The sequence below is a fragment of the Penaeus monodon genome, chromosome 40, assembly GCF_015228065.2.
Source record: "Penaeus monodon isolate SGIC_2016 chromosome 40, NSTDA_Pmon_1, whole genome shotgun sequence".
Classification (NCBI taxonomy): domain Eukaryota; kingdom Metazoa; phylum Arthropoda; class Malacostraca; order Decapoda; family Penaeidae; genus Penaeus; species Penaeus monodon.
This window is the reverse complement of record NC_051425.1, coordinates 29,765,459-29,778,606: the sequence shown is the minus strand read 5'-3', so window position 1 is coordinate 29,778,606 and position 13,148 is coordinate 29,765,459. Positions and strand designations below refer to the sequence as shown.

The 13,148-nt window shown below is 43.0% G+C and overlaps 1 protein-coding gene across 1 annotated transcript in view; it reads right to left on the bottom strand.

Annotated features, from left to right (window-relative positions):
- LOC119598141 (solute carrier family 49 member A3-like) overlaps positions 1-13,148 on the bottom strand; it is a gene marked incomplete in the record, with an annotated part of 25,398 nt that overhangs the window by 8,961 nt on the left and 3,289 nt on the right. Inside the window, 1 exon segment of the mRNA XM_037947771.1 lies at positions 5,595-5,802. Within this exon segment, the coding sequence (XP_037803699.1) occupies positions 5,595-5,762 (168 nt within the window).

The window sequence follows — 13,148 nt, the reverse complement described above, 5'->3', positions numbered from 1 at the left end:
TTTATTGACTATGAAGGATGAGGCACTTCTGTGTGCATTGTTCAAACTCCTCAGATACTTCAAGATCACCAAGCCCAAATTCACAAACGGGGAAGCATACAGAGAGAATGGTCAAACTTGCTTCCCTTGCTGAGATTGCGAAGTTTGGCTTCGCCCGGGCCTTTCATTTATGGCCCGGCCGGGTGTCAGCTTTTTATGCGTCTCATTTTTTTGTCTGACAGTCGGTGTTTACCGTGCGGGGGGATTGCCAGCAGGCGCTCCTGTAGCCGTGGTGTAAGAAATCTCGTATAATCTCTTTACCAGCACACGGCTGTGTTCTGCGGGCTTGTCTTAGGAATTTGCGTGTGCACGCAATTCTCTAAGTAATGTACAAGTGTGGCGTTCGGCTCGCCGTTTATTTCAGAGAGTGCCAGTGGTTCATAGCATGTGGCATCTGAGTACCAGCTGGCCGAGAGGGAATATCTCGTTTCCTCTCTGTGAAGCTGCAGGAGGAAGGAGTTGGCCGTCACCGTACACTTCCCCCTAAGTAATTTTGGGCCCTTGATGTATTATCAGGGGATTAGGGGGCATACCCTGCCGTTTTCGGTAATCTGTCAGCAAGCTCATTACCTCTGATCCCTATGTGGCTGGGAACCCAGTTTATGATAATTCTTCTACCCTGAGCAAAAATCCTCTGTGCCAGTGTGAGGATGGTAGTCAGAAGGTAGATGTTGTCTGTGGGTGAGCGCTGCTGAAGACAGTCGACGGCTCCTTTGGAGTCTGTGTGTATGACCACGTGTCCTTCCCTAACGGACGCGTGGCTTAGTGCTCCCATGATAGAAAACTCCCTCTGCCTGTAGCGAGGAGGCGTTGTTGTTACCCTCATGGATTTTGTGGCATCCCTTGCTGCGAAGCCGGCCCCTGCAGTGTGGGTCAAGGATGGGACCGATCCATCGTATAATATGTTCTGCCCCCAGGGGGGTGAGGGTTGCAATGCCCCTCGGGTTTCTGCCTTTAGGCTAGGCGTACAATATTCGTTCTTTTGCTTGCCAGTTCATGACCGAGAACTCTATCGAGGTTTGTCCCCACGGCGGAGTTTCCGACAAAGTCAGGGGAGGGGAGTCCATGCCCTTGGCCAGTAGCGGTTAATGGTAAAAAGTAGCGCTTAGACTTTAAATTTGATGAGCCTGGTGACAATGTTGCTGCCCCAAATTTCCCAGCTGTGGATCGTGGTAGAGGAGATCCGCGGAATATCCTGGGTTTACTGTCAGCAGAGTTTTGGAACCAATGACCAGTATAAGATCCCTGTGAAGTCAGGTGTTCTAAACGGTCAGTATTCTAGAAACCAGTTTGATTGCTCCCATCGTTTCTGAAGAAAGATGACGTAAATCAGGATACTGCAGTGTCACTTCGAGAAAGCTGTTATTGCACAATCTGCATGTGGTGGTCAAGGATTACTAGATGCAACTGTAGTGGTCTGAAGAAATATTCAACTAACAGATGTGTTTCAAAGCTAAGGCGAAATGTAACTCTGGGTGCCATGCAAGTGTCAACTGTGCTAATAAATGATAATGTTGAATAACCGTCAGGTATCCAGATAGCAAGTAATGAATAGTTATGATGTAAACAATATATGTATGCTCTTATGAATTAACAAAGTATGCTCTTATGAATAAAATGAATGTTATAGATAGCTGTTGTCATGTTTTATTAGGAACTAAATAATGGATTTTTTAAATATTTTAAATCCGAAAGACGCTCCTTGTGACAGCAGTTCTATTAATGTTATTAAGGACATTATTTCAGGTCATAATTCTAACCCTTGCTCATCCACACATCACCCACACATGTGAAAAAGATCGAAACAGTCATTCATGAAATCCCTGACCTCCCAATTCAGGGAGGATCGCCACGGCGCAAAACGGGCATTCCCAGGTATGTTATTTTTTTTATTATTGTTTCATACCCGGAGTGACCTAGGGTTTGAGTCCTGGTCAGGGAGGGTTGTTATTTATCGATATCAATGCGGCATTGCATTATTCCATGTAACAACTTACATTTAAATGTGTATCCACGTGTGTATGCACACTGCAGTTACGGCTTTCCTAAGCTAACCGGCAAAGTCCTATTGCGTAAATGTTTGAGTTGCAGAGTTTTCTCCCAGGGCTATATATACGAATGTATGTGTGGTAGACAGACAGATAGATTTCAATAGTTGAATGATATGGGGCATATGCCACTTTAAAAGGAAAAACCCGCCCTTGGTATCCTTAAGACCAATCCTCGTTAATCATCGCTCATTTTCAAGGGCGAAGGGAATGAGTCCTGCCTGAGGCATGGGGACTCATTTCAAGTGTAAGTCATTTTCCACATTCAGAGATTGTTGTTTACTTTTTGAATTCAGGTGAAATGAGACTCCACAACTTTCTCTGTGTGTGTGTGTGTGTGTGTTCACATACACACACACACACACACACACACACACACACACACACACACACACACACACACACACACACACACACACACACACACACACACACACACACACACACACTTTCAATTTTGCCGGAAATCCTTGCGTATAACGAATCTGATAACATTCCCTTCCATATACTGTAAGATAAGCATCCATGTGCCTGACGGGTGACAACGGAAAGATAAGCGATATCGTTTGTTGTGACATTGTGTGTGCTCGTGATAAATTTCGCGCAGCATTGTTATTTTTATAGTCACTATTTGCTATTTTTTGTTATTATTGTTAGTTTTTTTACTATTATTTTTATTGTTATTATTGATGTTATCGTTGGTATTATTATCATTCGTATCATTATCATTATTATTGTTGTTGTTGTTGTTGTTGTTGTTGTTGTTATTATTATTATTATTATTATTATTATTATTATTATTATTATTATTATTTTATTATTATTATTATTATTATTATTGTTGTTGTTGTTGTTATCTTCATTGCTATTATTATTATATTATCAGTGTTATCGTCATAGATGTTATTATGAATGTTATGTCACTGTTTCATTCAAAGTACTCAATAATATAGTTATCTTCATTATTATTGTTGTTTTCGTTTTTATTTTTCTCATTCTTGTTGCACACATAGTCATTCGCGAGGGCGGGCGAGAGTTTTACAGGAAGTGTGAGGCCCGAGGGGCCAGGAAGGTTCGCGTGCCGAGGTCTCAGCTTGCTCGCGATTTCCGGAAATAGCTGCCCTCAGCTGTCGATTATGGGAGTCGGGGCGCAGTCTCCAGAGGGAGACTCGGGAGGAGGTGACGCTGGAGACGCAACTGCGCGGTCGTCGCTGAGTGATTCGCTCGCTTTCTCTGCGAGGAAGCAGGGCGACCAGTGCACAGCGGTGGTATGAGTAGGTCCGCTTTTCTGCGTCAGCGACATAGGCGCAGTGCACGACCGATAGAGACAAAGGAGTGGCACGGCTCAGGAACAGCAGGACGCGACGGAGCGTGAGAGGATTCGCTTTGCCAAGGGAAGGAGAGCGTTTTGGGCAGGAATGACAAGGAGCGGCTCAGGACACGACGACGGATAGGAACTAGCAGTAGGCAGCAGCAGGCAAGTAGACCAAGTAGAAGAATACTTGGCCAGGTTCCACCGTCCGTTATTGGAACAGCAAAAGGGCAGTGACAGCTCAGCGGTGGACATCACCAAAGGCGCAACAGGTCATCAACAAGTTTCACCAGAGGTAACTGAGGTGATGGGCGGCACAGAACCTTCGGAGGGCTTGAGCTATGGCCTTTTACGCTGCCGCCAGAACAGGAGTTCATAGTTCGGAATTAACACCTGTTAATTCTGGTGCTCCTCCTCGCTCGCTGTTGGCAGGCCATTTCGCAGTTAACGCCGTGGCATCTGTAACTTGGTTAGTTTGGTCAACGTGCAAGAACAAAGCTATCTCACCATCTTTCTTTTTCTTTCACACACAAATACAAGCGCGAAAGCGAAGGAATCAAACAAACAACACACACACACACACACACACACACACACACACACACACACACACACACACACACACACACACACACACACACACACACACAAATAAACACACACATCACACACACACACGCACACACAAACAAACAAATAGACAAACACACGCACACACGCACAAATATCTTGCTTGTAGTACACACCAAGAATCCCTTTCCTTGCTGATAACATTCGGTGTATGATTAGAATGTTGATAACATTATCAATTTTTCTTTGTATTTGACATTATTTTCATTAATTAACAATTTATGTAATCCATTCCTGTTACTGTCGTCGTTTTTCTTAATGTTTTACTGTCATTATCATAGTTATTATCATCACCTACTTCTATAATTTCCTATTTTCTTATTTTAGCTTAATCTTACTTTCATCAACTTTAACCTAACTGATCTATCCAAAGGTCTTCAGATCTAACCTAATCTAGCCAGGCCTAACGGAGCCTTGGTTAACCTAATCTTATCTAATCTATGCTGCCAGGTAAATATACCATAAATATTTGACCTTTCTAATGCTGCATGGAAAGAGACGTAAGCAAGGGGAGGTGAATTCAGGTCAAAGGGAAGAAGAGGCTATGATGTTGTAAATTCAGGAGTTTGTTAGCTTATGATTTTTTTTTCTTCAGGGTCATTGTTATCACGACTCGAGGTAAAACAGTTATATCTCGTTATCGGGGTTTAGATAACGGGAAAGGCATTTTCATTATATCCAGAGATAGAATAAAAATAGAGATGGAGAGAGGAGGAGAGAGGGAGGGGAGAGAGGGGGGGAGAGAGGGAGGATGAAAAAGGATATAAACAATATACAATTGAATAGACAGAATGCGATATATGCAAAGTGTGTAAATAAAATAAAACATATAATGTATTGTTTAGTTATTAAGCATTAAACGGATATGTAAAAGAAAAGCCACTAAAAACATATATATCTTCACAAAACGGTCTTACCAACACATCCGAACACACAACCCTGGCTTCGACTTAGCGTCAACATTTTTCTCGCCCCTTTCCTCAAAACTTCTTTTCTGTCTCTTCCCTCAGGCTCTAGAACTAATATAAAAAAAGACTAAAACCAACCAGAATGTCGAACGAAGTGGCGGCATCTGCCGTAGCTGCCGTGGGCGTCCCCAACGCGGCTCCAGAAGGCTGCAGAGAAGGCGCGAAGGAGGAGAGGGCGGCGTACGTGGCCTATCCCCGCCGGTGGGCCGTCCTCGGCACCGTCGCGCTGCTCAACATCTCGAACGCGGCGGTGAGCGGACGCGGGTTTAGTCTCTGAGATCGCTTTTTGCACTGTTGTTCTGTTTCATTTCATTTATCTTCACTATTTAAGCGTTTGCTATATTGTGTCAGCCACTTTAACTCTCCCTAGAAAATGTTTATTAAATATGAATATATATATATATATATATATATATATATATATATATATATTATATATATATATATATATATATATTCATATTTAATAAACATTTTCTAGGGAGAGTTAAAGTGGCTGACACAATATAGCAAACGCTTAAATAGTGAAGATAAATGAAATGAAACAGAACAACAGTGCAAAAAGCGATCTCAGAGACTAAACCCGCGTCCGCTCACCGCCGCGTTCGAGATGTTGAGCAGCGCGACGGTGCCGAGGACGGCCCACCGGCGGGGATAGGCCACGTACGCCGCCCTCTCCTCCTTCGCGCCTTCTCTGCAGCCTTCTGGAGCCGCGTTGGGGACGCCCACGGCAGCTACGGCAGATGCCGCCACTTCGTTCGACATTCTGGTTGGTTTTAGTCTTTTTTTATATTAGTTCTAGAGCCTGAGGGAAGAGACAGAAAAGAAGTTTTGAGGAAAGGGGCGAGAAAAATGTTGACGCTAAGTCGAAGCCAGGGTTGTGTGTTCGGATGTGTTGGTAAGACCGTTTTGTGAAGATATATATGTTTTTAGTGGCTTTTCTTTTACATATCTGTTTAATGCTTAATAACTAAACAATACATTATATGTTTTATTTTATTTACACACTTTGCATATATCGCATTCTGTCTATTCAATTGTATATTGTTTATATCCTTTTTCATCCTCCCTCTCTCCCCCCCTCTCTCTCTCCCTCTCTCTCCCTCTCTCCATCTCTATTTTTATTTCTATCTCTGGATATAATGAAGATGCCTTTCACCGTTATCTAAAACCTGATAACGAGATATAACTGTTGACCTCGAGTCGTGATAACAATGACCCTGAAGAAAAAAAAATCATAAAGCTAACAAACTCCTGAATTTACAACATCATAGCCTCTTCTTCCCTTTGACCTGAATTCACCTCCCCTTGCTTACGTCTCTTTCCATGCAGCATTAGAAAGGTCAAATATTTATGGTATATTTACCTGGCAGCATAGATTAGATAAGATTAGGTTAACCAAGGCTCCGTTAGGCCTGGCTAGATTAGGTTAGATCTGAAGACCTTTGGATAGATCAGTTAGGTTAAAGTTGATGAAAGTAAGATTAAGCTAAAATAAGAAAATAGGAAATTATAGAAGTAGGTGATGATAATAACTATGATAATGACAGTAAAACATTAAGAAAAACGACGACAGTAACAGGAATGGATTACATAAATTGTTAATTAATGAAAATAATGTCAAATACAAAGAAAAATTGATAATGTTATCAACATTCTAATCATACACCGAATGTTATCAGCAAGGAAAGGGATTCTTGGTGTGTACTACAAGCAAGATATTTGTGCGTGTGTGCGTGTGTTTGTCTATTTGTTTGTTTGTGAGTGCGTGTGTGTGTGTGATGTGTGTGTTTATTGTGTGTGTGTGTGTGTGTGTGTGTGTGTGTGTGTGTGTGTGTGTGTGTGTGTGTGTGTGTGTGTGTGTTGTTTGTTTGATTCCTTCGCTTTCGCGCTTGTATTTGTGTGTGAAAGAAAAAGAAAGATGGTGAGATAGCTTTGTTCTTGCACGTTAACCAAACTAACCAGGTTACAGATGCCACGGCGTTAACTGCGAAATGGCCTGCCAACAGCGAGCGAGGAGGAGCACCAGAATTAACAGGTGTTAATTCCGAACTATGAACTCCTGTTCTGGCGGCAGCGTAAAAGGCCATAGCTCAAGCCCTCCGAAGGTTCTGTGCCGCCCATCACCTCAGTTACCTCTGGTGAAACTTGTTGATGACCTGTTGCGCCTTTGGTGATGTCCACCGTTGAGCTGTCACTGCCCTTTTGCTGTTCCAATAACGGACGGTGGAACCTGGCCAAGTATTCTTCTACTTGGTCTACTTGCCTGCTGCTGCCTACTGCTAGTTCCTATCCGTCGTCGTGTCCTGAGCCGCTCCTTGTCATTCCTGCCCAAAACGCTCTCCTTCCCTTGGCAAAGCGAATCCTCTCACGCTCCGTCGCGTCCTGCTGTTCCTGAGCCGTGCCACTCCTTTGTCTCTATCGGTCGTGCACTGCGCCTATGTCGCTGACGCAGAAAAGCGGACCTACTCATACCACCGCTGTGCACTGGTCGCCCTGCTTCCTCGCAGAGAAAGCGAGCGAATCACTCAGCGACGACCGCGCAGTTGCGTCTCCAGCGTCACCTCCTCCCGAGTCTCCCTCTGGAGACTGCGCCCCGACTCCCATAATCGACAGCTGAGGGCAGCTATTTCCGGAAATCGCGAGCAAGCTGAGACCTCGGCACGCGAACCTTCCTGGCCCCTCGGGCCTCACACTTCCTGTAAAACTCTCGCCCGCCCTCGCGAATGACTATGTGTGCAACAAGAATGAGAAAAATAAAAACGAAAACAACAATAATAATGAAAATAACTATATTATTGAGTACTTTGACAGAAACAGTGACATAACATTGATAATAATATCTATGACGATAACACTGATAATATAATAATAATAGCAATGAAGATAACAACAACAATAATAATAATAATAATGGCAATAACAACAACAACAACAACAACAACAATAATAATAATAATAATAATAATAATAATACGAATGATGATAATAATACCAACGATAACATCAATAATAACAATAAAAATAATATTTAAAAAATAACAATAATAACAAAAAATAGCAACAATAGTGACTATAAAAATAACAATGCTGCGTGAAATTTATCACGAGCACACACAATATCACAACAAACGATATCGCTTATCTTTCCGTTGTCACCCGTCAGGCACATGGATGCATTATATCTACAGATATAAGAATAGAGAATGTTATACAGATCGTATACGCAAGGAATTTTCCGAGCACAAAATTGAAAAGTGTTTTTGTGTCGTGGCTGGTGTGTGTGTTTGGAGGTGATGTGTGTAGTGTGTGTGGTTTGGTTGTGTGTGTGTGTGTGTGTGTGTTGTGTGATGTGTAGTGTGTGTGGTGTGTGTGTGTGTGTGTGTGTGTGTGTGTGTGTGTGTGTGTGTGTGTGTGTGTGTGTGTGTGTGTGTGTGTGTGTGTGTGTGTGTGTGTTGTGTGTGTGTGTGTGTGTGTGTGTGTGTGTATGTGAACACACACACACACACAGAAAGTTGTGGAGTCTCATTTCACCTGAATTCAAAAAGTAAAAACAATCTCTGAATGTGGAAAATGACTTACACTTGAAGATGAGTCACCATGCCTCAGGCAGGACTCATTCCCTTCGACTTGATAATGAGCGATGATTAACGAGGATTGGTCTTAAGGATAACCAAGGGCGGGCTTTCCTTTAAAAGTGGCATATGTCCATATCATTCAAGCTATTGAAATCTATCTGTCTGTCTACCACACATACATTCAGTATATATAGTCTCGGAGAAAACTCATGCAACTCGAACATTTACGCAATAGGATCTTTGCCGGTTAGCTTAGGAAAGCCGTAACTGCAGTGTGCATACACACGTGGATACACACTTAAATGTAAGTTGTTACATGGAATAATGCAATGCCGCATTGATATCGATAAATAACAACCCTCCCTGACCAGGACTCGAACCTAGGTCACTCCGGGTATGAAACAATAATAATAAAAATAACATACCTGGGAATGCCCGATTTTGCGCCGTGCGATCCTCCCTGAATTGGGAGGTCAGGGATTTCATGAAATGACTGTTTCGATCTTTTTCACATGTGTGGGTGATGTGTGGATGAGCAAGGGTTAGAATTATGACCTGCAATAATGTCCTTAATAACATTAATAGAACTGCTGTCACAAGGAGCGTCTTTCGGATTTAAAATATTTGAAAAATCCATTATTTAGTTCCTAATAAAAACATGACAACAGCTATCTATAACATTCATTTTATTCATAAGAGCATACATTTGTTAATTCATAAGAGCATACATATATTGTTACATCATAACTATTCATTACATTGCTATCTGGATACCTGACGGTTATTCAACAATTATCATTTATTAGCACAGTTGACACTTGCATGGCACCCAGAGTTACATTTCGCCTTAGCTTTGAAACACATCTGTTAGTTGAATATTTCTTCAGACCACTACAGTTGCATCTAGTGAATCCTTGACCACCACATGCAGATTGTGCAATAACAGCTTCTCGAAGTGACACTGCAGTATCCTGATTTACGTCATCTTCTGTCAGAAAACGATGGGAGCAGAAGTCAAACTGGTTTCTAGAATACTGACCGTTTAGAACACCTGACTTCACAGCGATCTTATACTGGTCATTGTCCAAATCTCTGCTGACAGTAACACCCAGGATATTCCGCGGATCTCCTCTACCACGATCCACAGCTGGAATTGGGACAGCAACATTGTCACCAGGCTCATCAACTTTAAAGTCTAAGCGACTACGTTTGACCATTAACCGCTACTGGCCAAGGGCATGGACTCCCCTCACCCTGACTTTGTCGAAGCTCCGCCGTGGGCACAAACCTCGATAGAGTTCTCGGTCATGAGACTGGCAAGCAAAAAGAACGAATATTGTACGCCTAGCCTAAAGGCAGAAACCCAGAGGGTCATTGCAACCATCACCCCTCTGGGGAGCAGAACATATTACACGGATGGATCGGTCGATCCCTTGACCCACACTGCAGGCGCCGGCTTCGCAGCAAGGGATGCCACAAATTCCATGAGGGTAACAGACAACGCCTCCTCGCTACAGGCAGAGGCAGTTGCTATCATGGGAGCACTAAGCCACGCGTCCGTTAGGGAAGGACACGTGGTCATACACACAGACTCCAAAGGAGCCGTCGACTGTCTTCAGCAGCGCTCACCCACAGACAACATCTACCTTCTGACTACCATCCTCACACTGGCACAGAGGATTTTTGCTCAGGGTAGAAGAATTATCATAAACTGGGTTCCCAGCCACATAGGGATCAGAGGTAATGAGCTTGCTGACAGATTAGCCGAAATCGGCAGGGGTATGCCCCCTAATCCCATGATAATACATCAGAGCCGAAAATTACTTAGGAGGAAGTGTACGGTGACGGCCAACTCCTTCCTCCTGCAGCTTCACAGAGAGGAAACGAGATATTCCCTCTCGGCCAGCTGGTACTCAGATGCCACATGCTATGAACCACTGGCACTCTCTGAAATAAACGGCGAGCCGAACGCCACACTTGTACATTACTTAGAGAATTGCGTGCACACGCAATTCCTAAGACAAAGCCCGCAGAACACAGCCGTCGTGCTGGTAAAGAGATTATACGAGATGCTTACACCACGGCTACAGGAGCGCCTGCTGGCAATCCCACCGCCACGGTAAGCACCGACTGTCAGACAAACAAATGAGACAGCCATAAAAAGCTGACACAGGCCGGGCCATAAATGAAAGGCCCGGGCGAAGCCAGAACTTCGCAAATCTCAAGCAAGCAAGCAAGTTTGACCATTCTCTCTGTATGCTTCCACGTTTGTGAATTTGGTCTTGGTGATCTTGAAGTATCTGAGGAGTTTGAACAATGGCATCAACAGAAAGTGCCTCAGTCACTTCAGTAGTCAATAAATGATTATTGTCACTTGTAGTCGCTTCGTTAGTGGTCACTGAACCAGTAGCGCTTGCAGCAGAACCTGTTGTTGTTGTATCATCTCCTGACATAACTGCTATGAGATCATCCTCACTCTCCAACCCTGAGACAACTTCTGTGGGTAGAGGTGAAGAAGTCAGGCCAACTATGGCTTCACAGCCAAACATAGCAGAGTGTGGAGACTTTATCCCTGAATGGTGAGCAGCATTTTTCTGAAACTGACCAAACTTGATACCAACTGACCAGTCTTGTGAATTATTGTCTGCAAGCCAGGTAACTAACATATCCTTAATGTCACCATTCGCACGTTCCACAGAACCCTGACTTTGTGATGATGGGGCTTCCCATGAACCATGGTGAGACTTGGCCATATTTCTTTTAGCTCAGTAATCACCCTGGATGTGAACTCTGAGCCATTATCCTTTGAAACAGAGGGGCACCATGGAAGGAATACTACAAGCTGAGCAACCTCTGCGCAGTTGGTTGAAAGGACGAGATGCAGAATTGGTGAAAGCATGGTCACCATGATCCATCTAAAGTTGGAGTGTGGCATTGATTGCATGTCAATCAAATCAATCTAGCCCCTAGATGCCAATTCCTTGCTGAGGATAGGACGCAGCACAACACCCTTGGTCATTGGCCTTTTCCTTTTCTTCTGACATTCCTCACACCGTGATTTGAAGAGCTCCAAGGCCTTTGTTGTGATGTTGGCATATTTTCGTTGTAACTCCTTAATCATGCGGTCGCGCCCACCATGTCCTGTTGCAATATGAGTACGTTTGATGACGTCAAAAGTCTCCTCAATAGTTAAATAATACAGGGGTGGCTCATCTGCATTTGTCCGTTTTTTATAAGCTTTTCCATGACACCACATTGGAGGACTTCATATCTGAAAAGAAATAGATTGAAATTAATTCAGTTAATCTATAATTATCACTACTAATTTAGAGTAAATATTATTCTTATTTGTTCCATAAATGTTAAAGTCAGTGACTAGATTTTGGGGCAGCAGTTACTACAAAAAAATACGAACCATAGATTGATCATGTCATATGAAATGCTTACAAAACATATCTGTCAGTCTGCATGAAATAGTCAAACAGTATATTATAACAATGATTTTAATCCTTACAGTGCAGACTTATTTTCATGAAAAATTGATCAGTATTACTTGCAGTCTCTGTTACCCCATGCTCTGGCTCCTTCTGCAGCCAGACCATGGAGTAACTGAGACTACAAGAAATACTGATCATAGTCATCAAACGGAATTTCATAACAAATGCTACATAGGTGTCACGCGTGGGATTTCTTGCTTACATTACTCTAGGTTTGGAATTGGCTCTGTCAGAGAAACTTTCTCTGTTATCTGACAGTAACCATAAAAGTAACACCAATAATTAACAGTGTACAACAGCAGGTAATGAAAACTATTATATCCCAGGGATTTACAACAAATAAACAAAATAACTTACTGGGACAGAAGATAATAGTCACTTCTACTCTTCATATAACTATTTGCTGGTGAAAATTTAATGCTGTCTATCCTTCTGTAGTACTCAGCCTTTGGGATAAGATATTTCTTGCTTTCTTTATAACATTTGAACAGCTCTCTTCAATACTCTCAGAAGTCATCCTACCAAACTAACCTGTCTCCAGTTAAAAAGAAAAAGATAGGAAAATAAACCACACCTTCCAACCAGCTATGCCAAAGAAAGCACCGCACAAGGGGTTTCGCCCCCCTACTTTTCTACTTCTTCCTTCTTAAATTTCTAGGTAGCTAGCTACCCTTTAGCTTCCCTTGCTACCCTTGGACTAAGGATTCCTCCCCCTTCTCCCCCTTTAGTTCATTAGACTCGCAACGCGGTAACATGGGGTACGTGAGGACAAACGAACGGAAGCGAAGGGAGGTCAGATCAGGTCGGAGGGTCGGGCGGACTATGTGCAGGGTTGGCCGGTATAAGGGAGAAGGCGGAGGATGTGGGAAGCGAGGAGACTGTCGGTAGGAGTAAAGCCGCTGTTCAGGTTGAAATTAGGCCAGCAGCTTTATTAAGGAGGATTCCACCAGTCTGCGGGCGTGGACATCATCGGAAGGAAAGACAATTCGCGCCGCTGCTAATATAAAGCAACTCATGGGCATGAAAAGAAAAAATGATTTATCAAAATATATTTTCCGATTTCACAGCCTTACTGA